The 22864-nt window shown below is 57.6% G+C and overlaps 5 protein-coding genes across 8 annotated transcripts; 1 reads left to right on the top strand and 4 right to left on the bottom strand.

The window, feature by feature from the left end:
• Nucleotides 1-226: 226 nt before the first annotated feature.
• PRDX5 (peroxiredoxin 5) lies at nt 227-3103 on the bottom strand. 2 transcript variants are annotated; one of them, XM_027090734.1, is made up of 6 exons: nt 2860-3103; nt 1508-1642; nt 875-1006; nt 764-802; nt 584-645; nt 227-475 (listed from the first exon to the last, which is right to left on the bottom strand). In XM_027090734.1, exons 1-6 carry the CDS (start codon nt 3043-3045, stop codon nt 370-372), a joined length of 660 nt encoding a protein of 219 aa, XP_026946535.1. In that variant the 5' UTR covers nt 3046-3103; the 3' UTR covers nt 227-369. The 2 variants fall into 2 exon arrangements, with proteins under 2 accessions (XP_026946535.1, XP_026946536.1); XM_027090735.1 differs by lacking the exon at nt 1508-1642 and having other exon boundaries at nt 233-475; nt 2860-3063.
• A 301-nt stretch (nt 3104-3404) lies between these two features.
• Nucleotides 3405-4646, top strand: TRMT112 (tRNA methyltransferase activator subunit 11-2). Its single transcript, XM_027090736.1, has 4 exons — nt 3405-3844; nt 3941-4042; nt 4187-4276; nt 4364-4646. Exons 1-4 carry the CDS (start codon nt 3767-3769, stop codon nt 4469-4471), a joined length of 378 nt encoding a protein of 125 aa, XP_026946537.1. The 5' UTR covers nt 3405-3766; the 3' UTR covers nt 4472-4646.
• ESRRA (estrogen related receptor alpha) lies at nt 4595-12373 on the bottom strand. 3 transcript variants are annotated; one of them, XM_027090732.1, is made up of 7 exons: nt 12183-12373; nt 10362-10698; nt 7350-7466; nt 7061-7189; nt 6478-6645; nt 6111-6380; nt 4595-5681 (listed from the first exon to the last, which is right to left on the bottom strand). In XM_027090732.1, the coding sequence occupies exons 2-7, from the start codon at nt 10684-10686 to the stop codon at nt 5422-5424; spliced, it is 1269 nt and encodes a 422-aa protein (XP_026946533.1). In that variant the 5' UTR covers nt 10687-10698; nt 12183-12373; the 3' UTR covers nt 4595-5421. The 3 variants fall into 3 exon arrangements, with proteins under 3 accessions (XP_026946533.1, XP_026946532.1, XP_026946534.1); XM_027090731.1 differs by having other exon boundaries at nt 10362-12304; XM_027090733.1 differs by lacking the exons at nt 10362-10698; nt 12183-12373 and adding an exon at nt 7991-8887.
• A 480-nt stretch (nt 12374-12853) lies between these two features.
• On the bottom strand, nt 12854-16170 carry CATSPERZ (catsper channel auxiliary subunit zeta). The gene is made up of 5 exons (XM_027090282.1): nt 15923-16170; nt 15315-15666; nt 14362-14441; nt 14082-14148; nt 12854-13354 (listed from the first exon to the last, which is right to left on the bottom strand). The coding sequence occupies exons 1-5, from the start codon at nt 15941-15943 to the stop codon at nt 13245-13247; spliced, it is 630 nt and encodes a 209-aa protein (XP_026946083.1). The 5' UTR covers nt 15944-16170; the 3' UTR covers nt 12854-13244.
• A 180-nt stretch (nt 16171-16350) lies between these two features.
• KCNK4 (potassium two pore domain channel subfamily K member 4) lies at nt 16351-22535 on the bottom strand. Its single transcript, XM_027090325.1, has 6 exons — nt 22155-22535; nt 19045-19168; nt 18759-18919; nt 18379-18565; nt 17743-17882; nt 16351-17062 (listed from the first exon to the last, which is right to left on the bottom strand). Exons 1-6 carry the CDS (start codon nt 22341-22343, stop codon nt 16658-16660), a joined length of 1206 nt encoding a protein of 401 aa, XP_026946126.1. The 5' UTR covers nt 22344-22535; the 3' UTR covers nt 16351-16657.
• Nucleotides 22536-22864: the final 329 nt, after the last annotated feature.

Genomic DNA, 22864 nt, shown 5'->3' with positions numbered 1-22864 from the left:
CCCACTGCACGACTGCTCCTTCCCTCACTCTTCAGACCACTGGCCCTTTCTCAGCTTGCAGATGGAGGCTTCATAACACCTCGTTCAAGGGACTTTCTCTGACTACCTCCTAAGTTAAATCAGGGTCCCCTACTAGTCCCCCCTTCAGCACCTGCCCACTACCCTCACAGCTTGACTGTCAATGAGGCCTGGCCCTGAGAAAAGCAGGAATTCAAAATCAAGGAGACAGACATGAACCAGAAGTGTTTATTACAGAAATCTGGCCGAAGTTCCAACTAAGTAGCCCCAGCTGAGGCTAGGCTGGGGCCCTCTGCCCAGGGCTGGGCAGGTGAAATAGGCAAGAACAGGAGTACACCTGGGACCAAGGCCTCAGAGCTGTGAGATGATGCTGGGGGCCAGACTGCAGGTGAGGCCCGTGCCATCTGGCTCCACGTTCAGGGACTTCACGATGCCATCCTCTATCACCATGGAAAACCTGCCAGAAAGAAGGGCGGGGCCAGCTGCAACAGCCTGGGCCTGGAGGCTGGGAATGGAGACAGGTGGGGTAGCAGGGGAACCGCACAGGAAACCCTCCTGCTTTTACCTCTTCAGCCGTCGATTCCCAAAGAGGGACACCAGTGAATCATCTAGTAACAAATCTGTCTCCTGAAAGGAGAAGCAAAGGAAAGGTCAGGAACTCCCAGACCTGGCTGGTCCCCACACTGGCCATGTCCCTCCAAGTCCCTGCTTCCAAGATGGAGGCTGGGGGGCCGGGTGCACTCACCTTTCCAAAGGCCCCAGTGGGGTCGGCCAGGAGCCGAACCTAAGGAGAAAGTAAGGTCACAAGAAAAATCTCCTGCTTGGCCCCTGATACCCCGCAGGACCCACACCTCACCTTGCCTTCTGTGTTGTGCGCTCGCCCCCACTCTTCAGTCACAAAGACATCATTAACGCTCAGACATGCCACCACCTCGATCCCCTTGGCCTTCAGGGTGCCAGCCTGCTCCACGTACCCTGGCAGGTGGGTCTGGGGAGGGGAAACAAAGATTCAGAAGATGGACAATTGCCTCTGCTCCTCAGCCTACCCTTCATCTCTAGGCCCTCCTCACTTCCCTACTTCAACAGCTTTGATCAGACAATGAGAACTGTGTAAGCCACAGTTCCTTTTTGCCTTGGCCACTAGGACGCTCAGATCCAAACTTAAGTGTTCCTCGGTCAAGACCATGCACTTTCCATGGGCAGGACTATGTCTCATTTACCCAAGTCCCAAGTCCCTTCCACTGTGCCTGTCACCCAGCAAGATCAATGAGAGGTGTTGGATTTCATTGCATCACCTTTTCTCCTACATTCCTGGTACCTGTTCACAGCCTCAACTTATTTTTTTAAAAACCCAATAACGGTTTTTTAACTGTCACGTCATCTACATCCTCTTGGTACAAGCTACCCCAGGACTATGTAAAGGACTAATGAACAATACAAACATGTACACAAGATCCCAACTGCTGAGCCCCAGAAGGGCAGGCCTCACCTTGGAACAGCCAGGGGTAAAGGCCCCAGGGACTCCAAAGAGCACCCCCTTCTTGCCCTTGAACAGCTCTGCCAGGTTCACCTTGTTCCCAGGATTCCCTTCAAATACCACCACCGATGGGATGGCATCTCCCACCTAGAGGGAATGACACCAAGGTAAGGAGTCGGGGGGGGGGCTGCAGGAGGCACCCGGATGGTGGTGCCTCCTTGGCTCTTTGTGCAGGTGGTGGATGGCGGACAAAGGGCCAAGTAGCCCTGCCTGGTCCGGTGGAGCCAGGGTTGACACCCAGCGGGAAAGTCCAACCCTGTCAGAGCTTCCAGAGGTCCCTTCCCAGCAACCACCTGGTTACCCCACATGCTCCAGGTTTCAAGGTGGCCCTATTCCTCTTAAGGGCCAGTTGGTGACAACAGAAAAAGCGAGAGGCCTCTCCAGGTGTCGCAAGAGGTTGAGTAAACAACCTGCGTTACAGGAAAGGACTGGGGTAGATGGGCAGGAGGAGGTGGGGAGGAGGCCCTGACAACATGGAGGGAGGGGATCCCGGCCACGGCTGAGTGTCCCACCCTCAAGAAGAGAAAAAGGGAAGGCAGCAGAAGGTGGGAAAGTTGGGGAGTGGGGTGCAGATTCCTACATCCAGAGGGTAGAGAATAAAAGAAGGAATCTCTTGAAGGGGGAGGGATCAGTCTACCTGGGAGTGTGTGAGGGCTTCATGGGGCCAGAAAAGGTAGAGAAAAGGGGGGAAAGTCAGGGGTGAGGGGAGTGCCTCTGAGAAACCCAGCAGTTGGTTGTAGGATGCAGAAGGAGGGGGGAGAAGGAGGGGGGAGATCTCAGAAGACTGTGGGGCAAAGGGGAGTCCCAAGGAGCTGGGGATGGTTCCAGAAGATGAGAAGGGTGAAAAACTCAGAAGCGTGGGAATTAGCCACGAGAGGAGTGCAATGGGGGCGGGAAGGTATGGAGGAGGGCACATATGGGGATTGAAAAGGGTAAAGGAGATGGTTCCATAAGGTGGGAAGCCATGGTACTCAACCTCCTGAAAATGGTGAAGACTCAACACTGGTGTCCCAAGGTGGATGCGGAAGGGAGATGAGGGGAAGGCTCAAAAGCCTTGACTGTCCCAGGAGATGGAGCACGAGGCCCCTAAAACTGGCAACAACGTTGCAGCCACAGGGTCTTGATGAAGGGATGGGGGGGGGGGGACAGACGGCGGAAGGAGCCTCTAGGGCAGCGGGGAGGGGTCCGGAGGGTAAGAAAGAGGGTGACTCTCCCCCAGACAAGAGGGACGAAGGGGCTTGGGGAAATAGGCGGGGGGCGGGGGGGGCCGCGAAGAGGTCAGGCCTGGCTGGGCCAACGGTCACCTTGATCGGGGCCATGGCTACAGCAGCGCTTCTGAAACCTCGGACCCCGCCAAGCGTCCACTCTAGGCCTCCTTTCACGCACCCTCCGGCTCCCGCTGCTGCCGCTGCCGCACACTCAGCGACGGCCGGCCGGGAGACCGCCGAGCCCGCTCTACTGCCCAGGATGCGCAGCCACGCCAGCGGCATGCCGGGTCTCGAAACCACAATTGCCCCGCCCCTGCCTCGAGGCTAAAGTAGAAGGCTGGGCGGGACAAAGATGCTACCACGCAATCCTGCGAAAGGCGGAGCAAAAGGCGGGGCGTAGGTCGCCCCGGCCCCCTGCGCGGCGCCTCCACTGCGCAGGCGCGGGCGCCGCGCGCAAGGCGGAGTCTTCGACAAGGCTCGGCTCATCTGCATTAGGGACTGGATCACTTGCGCACTTGCAAATGGGCGGAGCTTTCGGCTGCCGCGCAGCTTATTTGCATGCAAGCATAGGGTGCTGCTGTTTTGATTGGCATAATTTACGGACTGGGGCAGTATTTCCGTTCCTTAACCGAATCAAGGGGCGAGGAACGATGGTGTCAGGCGCCTGTGTAGGAGTAAAGCATATTTATTTTGCATTCCACGAAGGCCCCTGCATTGCAGCTGTTTTACATATTTGCGTTGTACACGACTTGTAGCAATTTGAGGTTTGTCTCAGCCAAAACCACTGGGCCTGCGCCGTAGCAATCTCCTGCCAAAACGCTTCCGGGAGCAGCGTTTGATCCCATCCGACCTCCGTTCCGGCAAGCACGGGAAGTTCTAGCAAGTTCGCCGGTTCCGCTCCTGCCAGCTGTCCAATAGGATAGAGCGGAGCAGCCCCGGAAATGACGCCAGGGGACTCCGCCCTCCTTCCGGTTCCGTCTTTGCGAGAGCGCGTAGCGTCGAGATGAAGCTGCTCACCCACAACCTGCTGAGTTCGCATGTGCGGGGGGTGGGGCCCCGTGGCTTCCCCCTGCGCCTCCAGGTACCGGCCGGGGGAGATCTCGGGCCCCTCTCCTGGGGGCAGGGGTAGGAGAACCAAGATCTGGTCCCTGCCTAACTAAATCTCTCCATCGCGCAGGCCACCGAGGTCCGCATCAGCCCTGTGGAGTTCAACCCCGACTTCGTAGCTCGTATGATACCTAAAGTGGAGTGGGCGGCGCTTCTGGAGGCTGCGGACACCGTGAGGACCCTCGTTTTCTCCCGTGCACACCTTGGGGGGGGGGCGGGGGTGGTCTCACCGCAGTCCTTTACACCAGGCCAGGGAGCCTGGCCTCAGGGCGAGTGACGGGGATACCCAGAGATGATTTGGGCCTCTTGCCCACAGTTGCATCTGGTCGAGGTGCCCAAAGAGCCGATTCAGGGATATGAGCATGACGAGAGATTTCTGAGAAAGATGCACCACGTTCTGCTGGAGGTGAGAACCAGCCCATTACTTGCTTCCTGGCCATACACCCACACCTGGAGGCTGTCAGTGCTCAGCTCTCTTCCCCTCTTCCTGCAGGTGGATGTGTTGGAGGGCACCCTGCAATGCCCAGAGTCGGGACGTCTGTTCCCCATCAGCCGTGGGATCCCCAACATGCTGCTGAGTGATGAGGAAACTGAGACTTAAAAGCGTGCCAGGCCCGTTTTTCATTTTGTGAGCGCGTGTATCTTTGTTTACGTATATCCTGTTTGCTACTTCTATCCTGTGTATCCCCAACCCTTGGTCCAGTGACACACCAAACACACGGTGTTCTTGAGCTCGGTATTATATTTTTTTTCTCATTAAAGGTTCAAAACCAAAAGCGGTTTTTCTTTGCAGCAAATATACATTAAAATAGAGTCTCTGTACAGCCAAGGGCTCTGGGCCCTGGCTTGCCCCATGTCCCTGCGCCTCCCTGGCCAAACCCAAAAATAAATATAGTGTTATTGCTCTGCAGGGCATAGAGACAGTGCTCTCCCTACCCCGTGAGGAGGCTGGGTGGGAGCTGATGTGGGCGCCCTGGCCACCCCAGGGGCCCAGGGGCTGGAGCCTGCTTGGAGTTATTGCTTCAAGGGGGGGGGGCAGTAATGCCCAATGCAAATGATGAGGAAAGGAGCGAAGGGAGCAGGGGCCTTTGCTCTCCAAATCCCTCTCTGTTCTGGAGAGGGAGTCGGACTAAGCAGCAGCAAAAGCATCACCCACTGGGAGCCTGTGGCCTCCACTCCCTTCCCTCCCTGAGATCAGGCTTCTGCCCCCCCCCACCCCACATACACACACACACGCACACGCACACACACACACACACACACACACACGTCCCCTACAGCCCCCTATGGCTTCCGCAAGGCCCCCTACACCCTGGGGGCACGTTATGGCTTGCGAGGGGCAGCACTGTGCCCAGAGCCTGGGCATGCACGTTCCCAGCTTCTGACACCCCCTGGGGGGAGGGGAGGGCATAGGGCCTGCTCCGGCTGATGGTGTTGCCCTGGCCCTGCCAGCAGGCTGCGGCACTGCCCAGACCCCAGCTCTGCCCCCTTGGGGCTGACCCCGTGCTGGGCGGGTCCTGCCAGCACCCCCACCTGTGCCCAGCCCTCGCCTCAGTCCATCATGGCCTCAAGCATCTCCAGGAACAGCTTGTGCATGGGCACCTTGCCCTCCAGCTTCACCCCATAGAAATGGGCCAGCACTTTGCCTGCCGTCTGGCGAAGGAGCGGTAGTGTAAGCAGCAGCCTGCCTGCCCGCCTCCGCTCAGCACCCCCTCCGGGGCCTGCCCGGCCAGCTTCATACTCCAGCAGGGCCTCGTGTAGAGCTTCTCGAAGCTGCTCCACAGCCTCAGCATCTTCAATGTGCACAGAGTCTGCAAGGAAAGGTGAGAGAGCTGTTGACGTGGGCTGTCTCCAGAAAGAGCAGAACCACATCTGCCTGGGCACCGCTGGATGGGTCCCAACCAGGAGCCAGACAAGGATTTGCTGAAGCACCACCCACTGCTCCGCCCATCAGCCAAGGCCCGCCCCTTCTCCCCCGGCCATGGCCACCTCCTGTCCCCATCACCTTCTCTCTCGCTAAATGGTTCACCTTTCCACAAAAGTATGGACACCAGGGTTCAAAATCCTGCATGCAGTCCCTGGACCTGTCCTTGCCCGGCTTTGTGACTTTCAGGAAGTCACTGTTCTTTCTTCACCTAAGCTACAGTTTTCCTTGTCTGCAAAATGGGACTGTGCCACCATCAGAGTTAAAAACCAGAGGGCCTTACAAAGAGACCTGTCAGTACTTGCCCCAGACTCACCTGAATTGGCGAGGGCCAGGGCCTTCAGCAGAACGTATTCCTCGCGTTCCAGCCGCAGGGCCTGCAGTCGCCGCACCAGCTGCAACAGGGCAGCCCCCAGCTCCCCCAGGCCAGCTGCTCGAGCCCCCTCTTCATCCAGGACCAGGTCCTCGGCGAAGGCCAGCTCATCCTGCAGTGGAAGCGACCGCTGGGCCACACCCAACACCAGGACCTCCATCCACACGCTCTGCAGAACTGACATCTGGTCAGACAGCGACAGTGACGAGAAACCTGGAGGGCAGTGGGGGGCAGAGCTGGCTGAGCAAGGCACCAGAGCAGGCATGGCCCCGCCCACCCCGGGAAGCCCCACATCGCCCGGGCCCTCTACCTGGGATGCTCTTGGCCCAGCTGATGGTGACCACGATCTCTCGGTCAAAGAGGTCACAGAGGGTAGCCACGGCTGGGAGGTGTCCATCAGGGCCCGCTGGGTCGGGCATGGCATACAGCTTCTCAGGCTCAACCACCAGGAGGTGGGACACCAGTGCATTCACCGGGGCTGCAGCGACAGTTGAAAGTGGCACTCAAATTCATCACCTTGCCAGCACTTCAGGGTCAAGCATCTTCCCAGAGTCAGTCCCCCCGTGGCCTTCCTCAATAGCCACTGGCCAGCCAGGCTGACACCTCTCTCCGGGAAGGGCTACACTATCTCCCAGGGAAAGCGTCTGTTTGTGGACAGGTTCTGAGTGTCAGAAAACTCCCTGCTCCCAGCTGTACTGCTCGAGGCCTGACATAGAAAAGGATATTTTCGTAAATACTTCTTGGGGGAAATGAGTAAACGAATAGATGAAGGGAAGATTTGGGTCCCAGTGCCCAAGATAACTACTATCCCGGGTGAATGACGTCAGACAGGTCTCCCATGTCCGAGCTCCACCCCAACCCCAGAGCCCCCAAAGACCCCACTGTGCTCTCACCTGTCTTCCGAGGGCCTCCACCTACTGCCAGAGGTCCAGCAGGGAAGGGGCCTGGGAAGGGCAGCGGGTCCACCTCTGGCCGCCGCTTGTACTTCTGTCGCCCACCCCGGACACGGTCCAGACGTACCCCTTGAATTGTAGGACAGGGCTGTGTCCACGGGGCTGGGGCTGGCCTGCTCTCCAGAGCCCACCTGCCCAGCCCAGTCCGCCAGGAACTTCCCAGGCCTTGCCCAGCCCAACCCCCTGCGCCCAGCCCCCACGCCTTGCCCAGGCCCCCGCCAGCGCTCACCCTCCTTGAGCATGCCCACCCGCAGGCACTTGGTGAAGCGACAGGCCTGGCAGGCCTTGCGTCTCCGCTTGGTGATCTCGCACTCGTTGGAGGCTGGACAGCTGTACTCGATGCTCCCTGCCAGGAAGAGGCAGGGCTCCAGTGGCGGCCTCCCAGGGCCCAGAGGAGGCCCAGCGGACAGGAGTCCCCTGACTCACCCCAGGTAAGCACAGGTCTGGGGAGAGCAGGAGTGCTGTGAATGGGGCAGGGAAGCCCGAGCACTGAAGGGACAGGCCACTGGGCTAGGGGCCCCGGCCTGGGCAAGGGAGGGGCTGGGACCAGAGGAGTCGGGCTGCACCTGGCCCAAGCTTCTTGTCAAGTCACGTTTCTGGGCTGTGCTGCTCTCATCAAGGGCCACAGTGGCCTCCACATTGCTACATCAAGCGGTCAATTCTCATCCTTATGTCATTTGGCCCAATGGAGCATCTAATGCCATTGATCCCTCCTAGAAACACTTTTCTTCTTTTGCTTCTAGGAAACCACACTCCCGGCTTTCCTCCCACCTCATTGCCACCTTGTGGTTTCTGTGCATCGGCCCACGCTCCTTCCATTGAAGACCCCTCCGACCTGTCTCCACTGACTCACTCAAATGGTGAGCTCACCAAGTCATGGGCTTTCAAATCTCCGTCTCTGGCCTAGACCAGCCTGAACTCTAGACGTATCCCACTGCCTCCTCCTGCGCGCCTGGAAGACACTACAAACTTATGCAGTTCTAGATGGAGCCCCCAACCTACCCCTCCAAAACCTGCAACCCCATTTGTCCAGCTGCTCAAGCAGAAATCTAGGAGACATTTTTAATTCCTCTCTCACACCCCAAACCCAACCCACTGACAGATCCTGGTGGGCTTCACCTCCTACTATGTCCAGAAGCGCCCCTCTTCTGCCCCTGGCAACTGTTTCTACCCTTGACCAGAGTCACTGTCACCTCCCCTCCTGCTCTGTCTTTGCCTCCTTAGGTTACTGTCAACACAGAGACATCCTATTAAACCTAAGAGAGGGAGTTCCCTAAGCGGTCCAGTGGTGCATTTCTCCTCACAGCCTGCTTCCTCCTACACCCTACCTGGGCTTCTTCAGCTCAAGACACCTCTTCAGGGAGGCACTCCAGAGTCCCAGACCCAGCCAGGTTCCCTGGCACACACCCTGCTCCTCGCCCTCCAGCAGTCACCGCAGCTGTACTGTAACAACTGTGTGCAGTTCACTGTTTTCTCTCTCTCTCCCCTCTGCTGGAATGTAAACTGCTTGAGGACAGGAGCGATCCTGCCTTAGTCCCAGCTATGCCCCCACACCGGGAACAGTGGCCAGGACAGCAGAGCACAAGTTTGTGAAGAGCAAGGATCCTGGAGGCTGCCACTTACCAATGGTGTGACCTTGCGCAAGTCCCACACCTAAGCCCTCGAACCCTCAGTTTTCCCATCTGTAAAACTGGGATGATTAAAAACTACTTCTGGGCTTCCCCGGTGGTGCAGTGGTTAAGAATCTGCCTGCCAATGCAGGGAACACGGGTTCAAGCCCTGGTCCAGGAAGATCCCACACGCAGCGGAGCAGCTAAGCCCGTGCGCCACAAATACTGAGCCTGGGCTCTAGAGCCCACGAGCCACAACTACTGAGCTCACACGCCACAAACGCCGAAGCCTGCGCGCCTAGAGCCCGTGCTTCGCAACAAGAGAAGCCACCGCAATGAAGAGTAGTCCCCGCTCGCTGCAACTAGAGAAAGCCCGGATGCAGCAACGAAGACCCAGTGCAGCCAAAAATAAATAAATTAAATAAATAAATAAATATAAAACTTTATAAAAAAACTACTTCTTACAAAGGTTAGTTGTGAGAACTAAATGGGAAGATCAAGGTAAGACATTTAACACGGCTCACAGCACCTAAATGCTCAATAAATGATCACTATTTATGGCTAGTGCTCGATAAATATTTGTCAACAGAGAACGAAGCATTCCAGGGTGGGTAGGAGACACCTGGACCCGGACCTGGACCTGTTGGCTCAGGTCTTCAGGGCCAGAAGGGAGCACGGAGCTTTTAGACCAGCGGGTCTCAGCCAAGTCAAAACTTGCTAGAATGTCACAATCAGTCGTGAGGCATCTGTCCAAAGTTCAATTAGTAATAAGCAGAGTCTGGCCTTTACGAGCTTAGCTCCGGACCTCAATCGACCCAAGTTCATATCTTGTTTCTGCCATTTTTCTACCTGTGGGACCTGAACAAAGTTTTGAAAACCTCTCTGGGCTTCAGTTATAATAGTGCTGGCACCTTAGAGATTGCTGTGTGGGTAACTGAGAGCATAAACGTAACAGGACACAGTGCCTGGCACTCAAGAAATGTTCTCAGAAAGGCTACATGTTATAACCCCCAAGTAACCAATGGTTTATATAAAAATATAAGTAAAGGGCACATCCCAAATAATGCTTATTACATCACCATCTTGCTCACTCGTATTTTGATATGCTCTCCTGAGTGAGAAAAATTCAGTGAGTACTACTGGCAGGGATGCCTAATAGTCTTTTTAAAGTTAGGTGCTGAAGTACGACGTAGCCACTCTCAGTTACCCGTAAAAACCTGCCTTGTGCTCATGCTGCTTTGGGGAAATCAGCACAAAAGGGGGCATGTTCTCTGCTGGTGAGAGGCCAGCAGCTGCTGGAAGCAAGAGTAAAGTTTAGGAGCAAGCAGAGGCTGCTTTGAATTCGTCAGAGCCGCTGTGGAAGGTGCTGGGCCTAGAGTACCCAGAAACTTAGGAGGCATCTTGAGTCCCACTCTCACACCCCGCATCCAATCCATCAACACATCCTGGTGGCTTTATTTAACGTTTAAGGGAAAGGACGTTCCTGGGAGGTAGGAGGGCCTGGGAACTCCAGGCTGCCAACCCCAAGTGGTACCACGGCAGCCTGGGGGCCTACTGCCACCCAGCAGTGCACCAACTGGGGAGCGCCAGGCCCAGAGGGCAAAGGGCACAGGAGCGGGGTGGGGGCTCACCCTGGATGGTCCTCTTGAAGAAGGCTTTGCAGGCCTCACAGGATGCCACACCATAGTGGTAGCCGGAGGCCACGTCCCCACAGACCAGGCAGAGGCGTTTGGGCAGGGAGCTGAGCACCAGCTTCCCACCACCCTGCTCGCCAGGCCCAGCCCCCTCCCCATCCTCCTCCTCCTTGTGGCCTGGGAGGCAGCGGGTGGGAGCTGGGCCAGGGGCCAGGGCCACGGGGGGCTCAGTCTCAGTCTCCGAGGAACCCTTTGGGCTGTCAGGACTGGCTGGCTCTGCCTTGATGTAGAGAGGCTCAATGCCCACCACCTGGCTGGACATGGCGCTGGTCACCTGCGGGAAGAGACCCGTCAGGTCACAGGGAGGCCCTGGGATGGGGGATGGAGACACCCTGTCACCCTGGTTGCCCAACCCCAGGCCTGGGGCCAGGCTTCCAGGCTCAGCAAGAGGGTGGGGGGGACAGAGTCCAAGGAAGGCTGCCCATGAAGAGCCCCCCCCCCCCCCGCCCGCGACTGTTGCCATGGAAACAGAGTCTCCAGAGCCAGTAACTGACAGCCGGTCTCCCACTTGGGAAACTGCAGAAGGCTTGGAAACCCCCTACTCCCACCCAGGCCAAGGAATAGGGTAACCTAAGTGTCCAAGCAACCTTCAACCCCGTCTGGAATCCCCAGCCAGGAGTGAGATACCTCTCAAATTTTCTCCAGATGTTAGAGAGCTCAGTGATCTCCCCCACACCTGGGTATCCTCCATTCAAGAGAGAAACTAAACTGAGGCACACAAACCCAAGGGTAGTTGATGTGCTCACACACGCGTGCGTGTGTTTACACCCTCACACTCCCACTCACCTGGGTCCTCAGGTGTCCTCACCTGCACACACACGCTCACACACAATCACTCTCCTGGGCAGTTTCACGCTCACACATGTCCTTTCCCAAACCCCAGCACTCACTCATGCTCCCGTTTGCCTTCGCACACTCCTCCTGAAGTGCACACCCCATAACAGTCACACCCAAGGCTCATAATCACACTCTGGCTCACACACTCTTACACTCTCACCATGCCCCCACACTCACACACACACACACACACACACACACACACACACACACACACAGGCATAGTCCCTCGTGGAAACACATTCAGAGCCTCTCACACCTGACACATCGCCACCTCCAGCCCCAAGCACACCAGCGGGCGTGGCTCCACCTCCTTGCACCCCCTCCAGCACATTCGCTCTTACACTCCTGCTGCCGCAGAGTCCTCCACCACGGGGCGCCCCGCCCCCCCCAACCTGCGCACACCTACGGGAAGTTGCCTAAAGTTGCTGCGCCTCCCCTCCCCCTCCGCCCGCGGGGGACCTCTATCAGGTTATCAGGAAGTAATGGGGGAGCGCCAAGGAGGAGGAAGTTCTCCCCTGCCAGTGCGATGACCTTTGACCCAGAGAGGAGGGTGGCCCTAGGCCCCTTCGAGCGCCCCCACGTGGTCTTCAAAGCCCCTTCCCCGACAGAAAACCCTTCCCATCTTCCAGCCCGGCCCTCCCCTGGGACTTCGGCATGCTCCAGGTGCCGGACTGAACCCTGCCCTGGGACTAGATCCGAAGCCCAAGCCCGATTCTGGTCTCAGGCCGGCGCCCTAAGACCTGGACGCCATATCCCGCCCAGACCCTGACCCTGTCTGGCTTTCGACCGGGTCCCGACCGTGACCCAGGCCGGACCCCGCCTGGAGCCCGCCCCCCGCCCGCCTCCCTGCCCCGCTCGCACATGGCCCCGGCGCACCGCCCGCCCACCCTCCAGCGGCGCTCCCCTCCGCCCCCGGACCTGGGGCCCCGGCAGGGCGGGCGGGCAGGCATGGGGGCCGAGCGGCCCGGAGCGCCGGGGTGAGCCTGGGGCCGCGCGCGGCCCCTCCTCCGCCGCCTCCTCGGGCCGCGCCGCCCCGCCGCGCCGCGTCCCCTCACTCGGCGGCGCCGCCGGCGGCTTGTAGGACACAAAAGGACATCGCGGCCGCTTCCTACTCCGCTTCCTCCAGCTGACAGCGGGGGCGGGGCTGGCCTGCGCATGCAAAGCAGGGGGCGTGGCCCAGCGCCCTATGCTAATCAGGCAAGTGGGCCGAGCAGCGCCTGCGCTCCGGGACGTGTCAGGGCGGAGCCGGCGAAGCCAGCGGGCCGGCCTTCATGAAGGCCTCGCCCAGCCGCCGCCGAGCCGCAGCGGCGTACTTGCTTGCGTATGCGGCCGCTGAGAGGGCGTGGCCAGAGGAGACGCGGAGAGGCTACGGGAGGGGGTGGGGCCAGGAGCGTTCTTACGTAAAGAAGGAGGCGGGGTGCTCTGTGCGCAAGGGAAATGGGAGAGGTAGTTCAGCGGCCGCCTCTGAGGGTCCGGGAGATGATATACATATGTAGATGAGAGGGCGGGACCAGCGCGCGGGGGGGGGATAGGGTGTCTGCATATGCATGAGGGGCGGAGCCTAGCACGCCCAAATTAGATAGGAGGTGCGGTCCCTTTCCCTTTTCCGCCTTCCCCCAGGATAACACAATCGGGGCACTTGGACGTCTCACCCAATATCCCCACAAAGCTGCTGAACCCGGAGTGGGAGAAGCAGACCTAATGCATGCAAGAAGTCCTGGATTTCGAGTCCCGGGAAGGCGGAGCCGATAGGGCCCGAACCGAGAACGCTCAAGGTCACTGCGGTGACCGAGTGAAGGTCACAGGGAAAGGCGGGGCCACGTGCGTCCGCCTCACGCGGGCAGCTACGCATTGACTCACGGACCATGTACAGAAGACTCTTTTATTTCTCTAAGGCTCAAAATCCACATGGACAGGGTCGGGCTTGGATCTGGGACCAGGGCTGGAGTCGGGCGGTCACTCGAGCCCGAGGCGGTGCTCTCAGATCACCATGACTTGCAGCCTCTTGTTCCGGCGCCTCTTGAGCCCCTCGATGTATCGCTGCAGCTGCTTGGTCAGGAAGTGGTCCCGGCCGATCTCCGATCGGTAACCTGGAGGGCAGAACCCAACTCAGGGCAGTGAGCAGGGGCATGGCCTCCCCCAGGAGCTGGTCTTTGTTCTTTGGGGAACTTTGGATCGCCAGGGTACTGGGACCTGCCTGTTTTGTTTGTTTCGAATGGTCAAGTCATAGACCTGTGCTCCAAACAGATGGGGGATTCAGAGTAGGATGGGGGTGTTGGAGTGGAGGATGGATGAGGAAGGCAAGTTTAGAGAAGATGTTGCCGGCCTGAATTAGGGCACTGGGAGCAGGCAGCTTTTGGGACACCGCTTCGACCACCCAGTCTCAGCCATTAGCCCTCCCCACCCCACCCCCACATTCATAAACTAAGCAGGGCAAATCAAAGGAAGTTTACTCAAATAATCCACTGTCCAAAGGCTCCTCACAGCAACCAGGGAGGGGCCAAGGCCACAGAAAGGCTGTCATCCCCAATGGGCAAGTGAAGAAATAGCCTTAGAAAACCTACATCAGGTTGAGAGGGGCTGCACTGAGGCTAGAGCCCAGGCCCTTGACGGTCACCCCATGCTGTCCCCATTGGGTCTCCCTGTGCCCAGTCTCCTAACGTTTTACTTTTCATGGGGCTTCTGGAATATTTGTGGGTGGTAAGGGAATCTGACAGGGCAGACACATCCTGAAACCCCACTCCCACAGGCCGAAGCCCTACCAAATCCCCCAAGTCTCTTGTGGGAGCTGGGGGGATGGGGAGTGGGGAGGCTCACTCCGGAGGGCTTTGGTGAGGATTTCCAGGGCTTCATTCTCCATGAGTTCAGTCAGGGGCAGGGGCAGCTGGAGAGGCAGCAAGAGACTCAGATGTACAAGGGACCCCAGCTCTGCCCACAGCTGAAATGCCCCACCTGCCCCCTCCAGGCCCAAGACCCTCAACCGACCTGACTGCCCCTCCACCCTGCAAAGCCCCCCCACCCTCTCACCCCTGAAACCCCCAACTTGCCCATCCCCCACCCCCCACTAAACTCCCCAGTCTCCTTGGGTGCCTCCAACCCTGCTCTGCTGCTCCACCCAGTAGGCTCGATGGGGTGTGTGCTTCGAGATATTGAGCGATGACACTGAAGAAGACTTTTCTGGGAGAAGAGAAAAAAGGGATCAGTCATCTGCAGACTGCTGAGACTTCCCCGGAGCAGAGGGGATGTATGGGTAGGCATGTTGGCCGGGGTGGGGGTGGGGGGCCTTCAGAGACCAGCTCCAGGTGCCACTTTAGTGGGAAACAGGATGGGACACTGGTTTAAAGCCTGGGCTTTGTTGTCCCACCCTCCGAGGTTCCAGTTATGACTGCCCCACTTTGTGAGACTTAAGGCCAGTGACTGACTTTCTGACCCTCAAGTTCTTCATCTGTACAATGGGATAATAAGAATGGCGCCATATGGAGGTTGTGAAGTTTAAAGGCGATCATGCAAGGGAAGCCCAGTGCCTGGCACAACAGCAAGTGCTCAACAAATGGCAGTTGTTATATTGTTATATGTTCCAATTCCCTGATGAAGGGCTGGAGAGCAGAGGTGGTGAGGAGAAAGGGAGGCATGTCCCAATCAGCGCACAGCGCAAAGTAGGAAGTAAATACTTAAAAATTGTAACCAATGACTTAATGAATGAAAGACAGGCACCTCCTCAAGCAGCGCAAATCCACAGAAAAGGCATTAACTCCCTCCTTTCAACTATCCGGGTGATTCCGTTAAAAACACAGGTCCTACCGCGCTGCCTTTGCGCATTTTCCTGCTCGTCTCTATGACCCCAGGAGTTTGTACGACGCCTGCCCGGTAGGGGGCATTCCTAGAAGGTCTGGTTGATTTAAAGCGTGGAAGATTAGCGTTGGCGCCCCTTCCAGGGAATCCTAGAAACTTGGGTCCCACAGTTTTCCCCCATTTTACAGCAATAGAAACTGAGGCCCTGGCCATCCCCCTGCCCTGTGGGCGCCTACAGCCCATTGAAGCCACACTGACCGTCGTCGGTCTTGGAATCGTCCTCCTCTAAAGGGCCTCCCAGGGAGCTGCCGCGGCGCATCTCCAGCTCCATCAAGGCGTGCTCGTCCAGCTCCTCTGGCTTGAAGCTGTCCTTGTCCTCTCCGTCATCCGATTCTTCCCAGCCACCGTCCGAGTCGTGGCCAGCCTTCTGGTTGTAAGACCAGCAAGTCTTGCTGCCTACGCTGCTGCCCTCCAGTTCCGAGTCCTCACGGACAGTAGGCAGCGGTACATTCAGCTTCGGCTGCGACTGCGTGGCCGTGGTGCACAGATTCCGAATGTCGTGCGGGCTCGACTTGCCTGAGCCACGGTGGCCCGAAGACTTGGCCAACGCCTGTGGGCCACATACACCGAGGGAAGCCAAGGGTCGTGGGGAATTGGGGAGGAAAGGAAGAGCAGGCTGGGGGGAGGGGATCCTGAGCCCATCCAGGGCCGAGACTCAGTTGCCGGGGTGGGGATGGGGAGGGGGTGATGGTTGGGAGCTGCCCTGAGCCAGGGCTGAGTGAGAGGATAGCCAGGGAGGGGCCCAGGGTGGACCTAGGATGAGTCTGGGGGCTGACAGGGTGAGGAGGACCAGGAAGAGTTCTTACTTTGAAAGGCTTTTCCTCCATGGCTCTGCCCTAACGGACCCAGTCGCCAAAGGCCTCGGGGCGAGGCGGAGGGGGTCACGCTCCAGGAAGGGGGAGGGGCAGGGTCCCGTACAGAATGGCGATGGGGGTCTCGCGCGGGGAAGGTTCAAGCTACAGCCCTCCACACTAGATGCCATTATGTCTCCCCATCCCTGCCCCCATAGCTGTACCGAGGATGGACGCACCGCCCATCTTGGCAGATTCCCACGCCAGACCCTATACTTAACCTCCAGGCAGAGACACCGGTCCAAGCACAGACAAGAGTGCCACGCCTTGACCGATGGTTCGGGTGGGGGGGGGGAGGGTTCGGCCTGGGGGTCGTTGGGGGGGGGCCTGACTTGCCCCGGAGGTGGCCCGACGACGCAAGCACTCGCACACCCTCTCGCGTCCCCGGAGCTCCACGCCCGCAGCGATGCAGACTGTTTTCGTTTATTGATGCAGGCTTTGAGGCACAGTCGTGAGATGTTGTGAGGGACAGGCCCAGACGGACAACGAGACAGAAAGCCTTGGGGTTCTGGAAATGGATGAAGTGAGGAGGGGGCCAGGAGCAGAGAGTGGCAGACAAGCAAGCCGTAGCCTCCTCCCCAGGTTTCAGCCGGGTCGGTCGAGAGAGGGCTCTTTGGTTAAACAAGCAGAGCATGCCGGGGAGAGAGCAAGAACGGAGCCCTTGGAGAGGCCCGGGCAGGGGTCTTGCCCCTACGCGGGCACGCCTTTGTCCCGGGGGCGCCCCGGGCCGCGGGGCCGCGCGGGCTTCCTGGGGGTGTTGAGGGGGCGGCGGCTGCCCCGTGGAGCGCGGGGCAGTGCGCAGCCGCGCTCGCTCTGCGTGTCCGAGGACTCGTCGATGAAGGCCAGATTCTCGCTGGGGTAGTCCAGCGCGGAGGCCGTGGGCGGGGTGGGCGGCGTGGGCGGAGAGGGTGGCTCGGTCTTCTCCGGGGCCGCAGGGGATAGGGGTCTGCTGGCGGGCTGCGCTGGGCACGGCGGCGGAAGCAGGGGTGGCCGCTCCTTCTCCGGCGGCGGTGGTGCCGTGGGCCCGACTCGCTGGGTCACCCGCGCGGTCACCGTGCCGGTCCAGCTGGCAGCCTGCGCCGTGAGGCCGCCCATCTGCGCGGGGAGGAAAGGCAGTCCTCGACCGGGGCTCCTCGACCGTCTCCGCAACCCCGGGAGCCTGCCCCTTCACCAGTCAGGCATTGCCCCTCTTTTCCGCCTCGTCTTCCTGCCTCAGGAGTGGGAAAAGGCCGGAGGAGGGAAAAGCTCATCACCCAGCCACATGCTCTCCCCTCCTCCATCTGCGCGGAAGTGCCCTTTTCTCCAGAAGAAAGGACCGACCGGACTTTATTTCAGCTCTCCCTCCCGTGCCCCCAGAGACCTTTGCGCCTACCCCCTCTCCACGGCCGGGAGCAAGGAGTGGGGCTACAAAATATTTAGAACAATAAATAAAAATACAACAACAAATAAAATTTTAGTGTAAGTATGTCCCATGCAATATTTGGGACATTTATACTCAAATATTATTTGCAACTTATCCAAAATTCACATCAACCGGGCTTCCTTTATCTTTATTTGCTAAATCTGGTAACCTTATCCATGAGAGTAGAGATGGAGTCACCTGCAAACCTGTCAGAGTTTATCGCTTTGTTCCCGGCCGGTGCGCACTGGGGCTCCCTCAGTCCCTGCCTTGGGGAGCCCACACTCTGGAAGGGAGGCAGACTAGTCAACCTGCTGCTGGTGAGCAGCGCAGCAGCGCCAGGGCGCAGGCGCGGTGTCGACGCAGGGGCGCCTACCTCTGCCCGAGTGCGGCGGGACACTACTCGCAGCCAGTTCCCGATGGTGGTGAGCACCGAAGCGAAGTAGGCCAGGCCGAGTAGGATCCAGAACCACACCAGCGGCTGGTAGGCTGCAGAGTTCTGGTTGGGGCTGGCTCCTGGGACGCCACGGGGAGGGCAGAAAGAAGTTGATTGTGAGACACGCCTTGAGCCTGTGAGTCTCTGGTTCACTGCCCCTCTTCCCAACTCGTTGAGAGGATCCGCCCTCCCCAGGACAGTGGGTGTGAGCTAGAGTGCGCGAATGGATGCAAGAAGATGAGTGGGAGTGACTTGAAGGTGTGCAAGAGAAGAGTAAGTGGGGTGCTCACGTGCAAGAATGTGAGTATGTGTGAGGGGTGCACGTGTACAAGAATGTGGCACGTGTGAAGGGGTCACTTAATATGTGTGAGCACGCGTGGGGTGTAAGTGGGCATGAGGTGTTGGTGCATCCCTGGAAAAATGTGAGGGTGCATTCAGTGAGTGGATGTAGGGATTGGAGCAAGCACGTGTGAGCGCACAAGCGCCCTGTGGAACCTGGAGGGAGAGGCAAGATTGCAGAGCCCCTGGGCAGGAATAAAATGGGTAGGGAAGTGCAACCCAAGAAAGTGGCCTCACCGGCCACATAGTCCCCGAAGCCCACCGTGGTGAGCGTCACCACGACGAAGTAGATGGCCTCCAGCTTGCTCCAGCCCTCCACATAGCAGAAAACGAACGTGGGCGTGAGAACGAAGAGCAGGCAGCCGATCAGCAGAAAGAGCACCGCCGATAGAATTCGCACCAGTTCTGGTGGCACCTGCCACTTCTGCAGGGAGGGCAGTAGGCAGGGCCGAGGAGTCACCAAAACCTCCAACTCTCACACCCCACAACCCTCTTCTGGGAGCCCGTGTCCGAGGTTCGCGCGATTCAGGCGCCCCCCCGCTCACGTGCCGGGTGGGTATGTAGGGAAGTGTATCCCGACCCCAACGCAAGGGCGCGCAGGGTGTGGAGCAGCTCACCAGGAAGATGGCTTCGATGTGACCAATGCCGCGGCGTAGGGAGGAGCCCAGCCGGTCCCCGACCCCTGCCAGCAGTATCCCGAACAGCGGGATCCCCACCAGTGCATAAAAGATGCAGAAGAGGCGGCCAGCATCTGTGCGCAGGGCCGCGTTGCCATAGCCTGGGCAGAGGGGTCGTGCAGCAGCTCTAGGGGTTGCCTGGCACCCCCTACCTCCCCCTGCGCCTTCGCCTGTGAGAAAGCCCAGCCACCCCGTGCCCCCTCCCATGACCAGTCCCCTCCCCCACCGATGGTGGTGATGATGGTGCCTGAGAAAAAGAAGGCGCTGCCCAGGTCCCAGGCTGAGTGGTTGCTGTTCCTGGTTGAGTTGGTGTCAGGGTTTGCACCCCCTCCCAGGGCATCAGCCACCTCCTGCAGGACAAGATGCAGAAGGAGGAACCTCAGTCCTTCCCTCCCGTCCTAGCCAACCCCCTGGCCATCCAGTCTCCAAGGTGTTTCCCTCCTTACCCCTCCCACCTCTCCCCTGCCCTCTGGTCTCCCTGAAGGCAATCCCTTACAGCAGACATTGCAAACTGGAGAGCCCAATTTTGTTTGACCAACACATTGTTTTAGAGACATTTGAATTATCGGCCCCTTAATTTCATATAACAGATTTCCAGTTTTACAGTGGTCAGGAGCACAGACTCTGGGACCAGACTGCCTGGGTTCAAATCTTGGTGCTAGGTGAAGTTGAGCATCAATTTCTGCATCTATCATTTGGGGATGGTGATAATAGTACCTACCTCGTAGAGTTATTGTGAAAAGTTAAAGCACTCACATCAAAGCAAGCACTGTGTGTTTGTGAAATTAGTCCCCATGTAGAGATCATGCCCAGTGAGTTCCAGCTTTCCACAGACCCCACCAGTCCCACCGCCCCTTTGGAAGCTGAGTTTGAGTCCCTTGCCTTCGAAAATCTGATGAAAGTTAGGGACCCTCCCTCCAGGAAGGTTCACATACCAATAAATTTTGCATCCAGTTTTAGGAGGGTCATGGATACACAAACCCCTGCCCACCCTGCTGAAGTCCAAACCAAACCCTGTGCTACATAGTAGGTGATCAATAAACATGATTAAATTAATGAAATGGCCATGTGTCTGCCCCTCTTGCCAACCAGTCTGCCTCTCCCTCGGAGGCGGAGTCTGTGTTTTGAGAGTGCCTGCCCTAAGTGATGGAGGTCAGAGCATATAGAGGAGGGGGTGCAGAGGGGCCCTTCCCCAAGGAGCACAGAGCTAAGACACAAGTGGTGTGAGGGAGGTCAGAAACCACCTTCTTTCTCTCTGACTGCAAGACCTCATTAGCAAGACACATTCCAAATTAATCTTCCTAAAGTGACGGCCCAGAATCTCCGTTGTTCCCTGCTATCTGCAGAGTAGAGTCCAAACTCCCCAGCCCAGCCTGTAAGCCCCTTCTCAGTCCGGTCCCACCCTCCCTTTCCCCAGTCTTCACTCCTGGGACCCCCATTTTGGAATTCAAGTTACAGTGACCTTTTCCCCCGATTTTCTGAGATGATTCCATTTCCTGAAATAATTGTTTAATACAGCCAAGAAGTGAAAGGTATGATTAAAAGTGGTTTAATTTTATTCTGCAACACTTTTCCAATAAATTCACTACTTAGGGGAAAAAAATCCTTTGTCATTCTGTGTGTTCTAATTTTTGCTTCAAATGACTAGGCATCTGTTAAATCCAAGAACTGCAAAACACTCTGAGCTTTCCAGCCTCCACGCCTTTGCCCATGCTGTTCCTCTGCCTGGGAGTCTCTTTCAACCCAATCACACATCCCTAAATTCTACCCATCTCACCTGCTTCATTTCAATTACCAGCTCTTCCCAAAGGCCCCTGGCATCTCCCTCCTTGCCCCCAGCACCTAGCCCAGGGCCCAGCACACAACAGGCATTTAACAAAGAAGGAAGTAATGAAAGCTCCTTTTCTACTAAATCCTACAGTGAACTTTCCATGGATTTGTCCCTTCACCTAGATGTAACATCCTCTAGGGTAGAGCCTGCATCTGTTCCACCCCAATATCAATTTCCCTGCTCACCCTATGGTGTACAGCACAGCACCTAGCACACAGTAGGTGCATAATTGCTGCATGACTATTTATGGAAGAGAAATAAAGCAGCTGTTGCCCTCCTTGCTTGGTTCTGCCCTTCCTTTTCTTCTTCTTCTTCTTCTTCTTCGTCGTCTTTTTTTTTTTTTTTTTTTAATCCAGGAAAAAAGGAATTCCTTTGTGAAGATAAAATAGGTCAGATTCCCTCCCTCCTCCTGCCCTGTGGTCTGGCCAGGCCCTCTCCTACCCAGGCCTCTCGGAGCTTTGCTGGGCATCCTGGAGGTGTCAGAGACAATGTCAAGCTGCCTGTGTCCTGGACCCACCCCATCCTCATCTCTGCTCCAGGTCCTGCCACCTTGGAAATCAGCTGGAACACCGAGGCTCCATGTTGATGGCTCCTCCCTCCAAAAGAAGGGGCAGGAAATAGTGGTGCCTTTCAATAAAATAATAAACATGAATGTATTAAAGTTAAATGTTACTTTATTTTTTTTTAATATGACAGTGGCTCAGAAATCAGAGACAGTGCAGCAGAGGTGCTTGCCTGACAGTAGCCCAGAAGGCTGCAACCCACACTTTCTTTAGTCATTGGTCCAAAGTTGACCCATCCCTGACTCGCCCTCCCTCTAGCCTCCGCATCATAAGCAGGTGTCCTGGTGGGAAGGTGTGCTCAACCTGGCATCCATGATGGCATGGACCAGCTTGGGGGATCCTGAAATCCTCCGAAATCATCAGTACATGTTTATATGTGCACTTTTCTGGAGGTAGCGGGTGGGGAAGTGTTCACAGTGTTCTTGGGTTTCTCTGAGGCATCTGTGACTTCAAAGAAGCATAGGAACTAGTGTAGGGTTGCCAGATTTAGCAAATAAAAATACTGCACGGGACATATTTATATTTTAAAAGTATTCATTCTTTAGCTGAAATTTACATTTAACTGAGTGTTCCAGACTTCATCTGGCAACCCTAAACCAGTGAGTTAGACCTGAGAAAATGTAACATATCTCATCTGCTACAGCCATGTATTCATTTCTTCCTTCATGCGTTCCTTCATTCAACCACTATCACACACGGAAGGAGCCATTTTAGGAAGATAACCCAATGCCAGGCACAGCAAGGAAAACAAATGCCGCCCTGGCCGCCATATTGAAAACACAGAGACCTGGATCCCAGCCTCTGCCCTGCACCCCCCAGCGGCACCCTGCCTTCAGGGGTGCGGGTCTGGAAGCAGCTCTCCAGCACAGGGTCCCAGTGGCATGCAGCTAGTGTCAGGGGGTCACGGGTGACTGCTGAAGGAGCTCTCCCCCACCCACGCACCTTGATGAAGAGCCCCAGGTCCTGGTCGCTCACACATGGATGGGCCCTCAGGAACTTCTCTCGGACCTCCCCCAGCTCCCTTTGGGCCTGCTGCTCATGGGGCTGTTCCAGGGCCTGGAACACCAGGGCACCGGACACCAAGTAGAGCAGGACCACAGCCAACAGTGCCAGTAGTGTGGTGCTGCGCATGGCGCGCCCAGAGGCCCGGCCAATTCCACGGCCCGTCTGGGGAGGCCGGGCAGGGGGCTCCTGGGGAGCTGCAGTCACTGTGGGCAGAACCAGGGATGCTGGGATCAATAACCTGACCTGACACCCCTACACCCTCCTCCAACCCCTACACACCCAATGGTCTTGGAGCCCCCAGCCCTACTACCCACAGACGTCTTCTCCTCACATCCCTCTGGCCGGACACTTGGTACCAGGACACACCCAGTCCCCCCACCTCTGTCCTCCCCCTTACCTCCACTGCCCGGCCCTCAGCCCCTGTCCAGGGACTCCAGGGTGTGAGAAGATAAGAGGGCACCGGGAAGGAGAGTGGAAGGGGGAAAGAGAGGCCGAGACTGCCGAGGGAGAGGCAGGACGAGCGAGGAAATGCTGGGGGCGTGGAGGGGGCCTGGGGAACCCGCCTTCCAGCTGGAGGCTGAGGGGGCACAGAGGACTGTGCAGGGCGGGGACGGGGGTGGCGGGTCCCGGCTCGTCCGCTGAGGCTG

The sequence above is a fragment of the Aethalodelphis obliquidens genome, unplaced genomic scaffold (genome assembly GCF_003676395.1).
Source record: "Aethalodelphis obliquidens isolate GAN/ISIS:26980383/991018 unplaced genomic scaffold, ASM367639v1 scaffold69, whole genome shotgun sequence".
Taxonomy (NCBI): domain Eukaryota; kingdom Metazoa; phylum Chordata; class Mammalia; order Artiodactyla; family Delphinidae; genus Aethalodelphis; species Aethalodelphis obliquidens.
The sequence above is the reverse complement of the archived record's forward strand: the minus strand, read 5'-3'. Positions and strand labels throughout refer to the sequence as shown.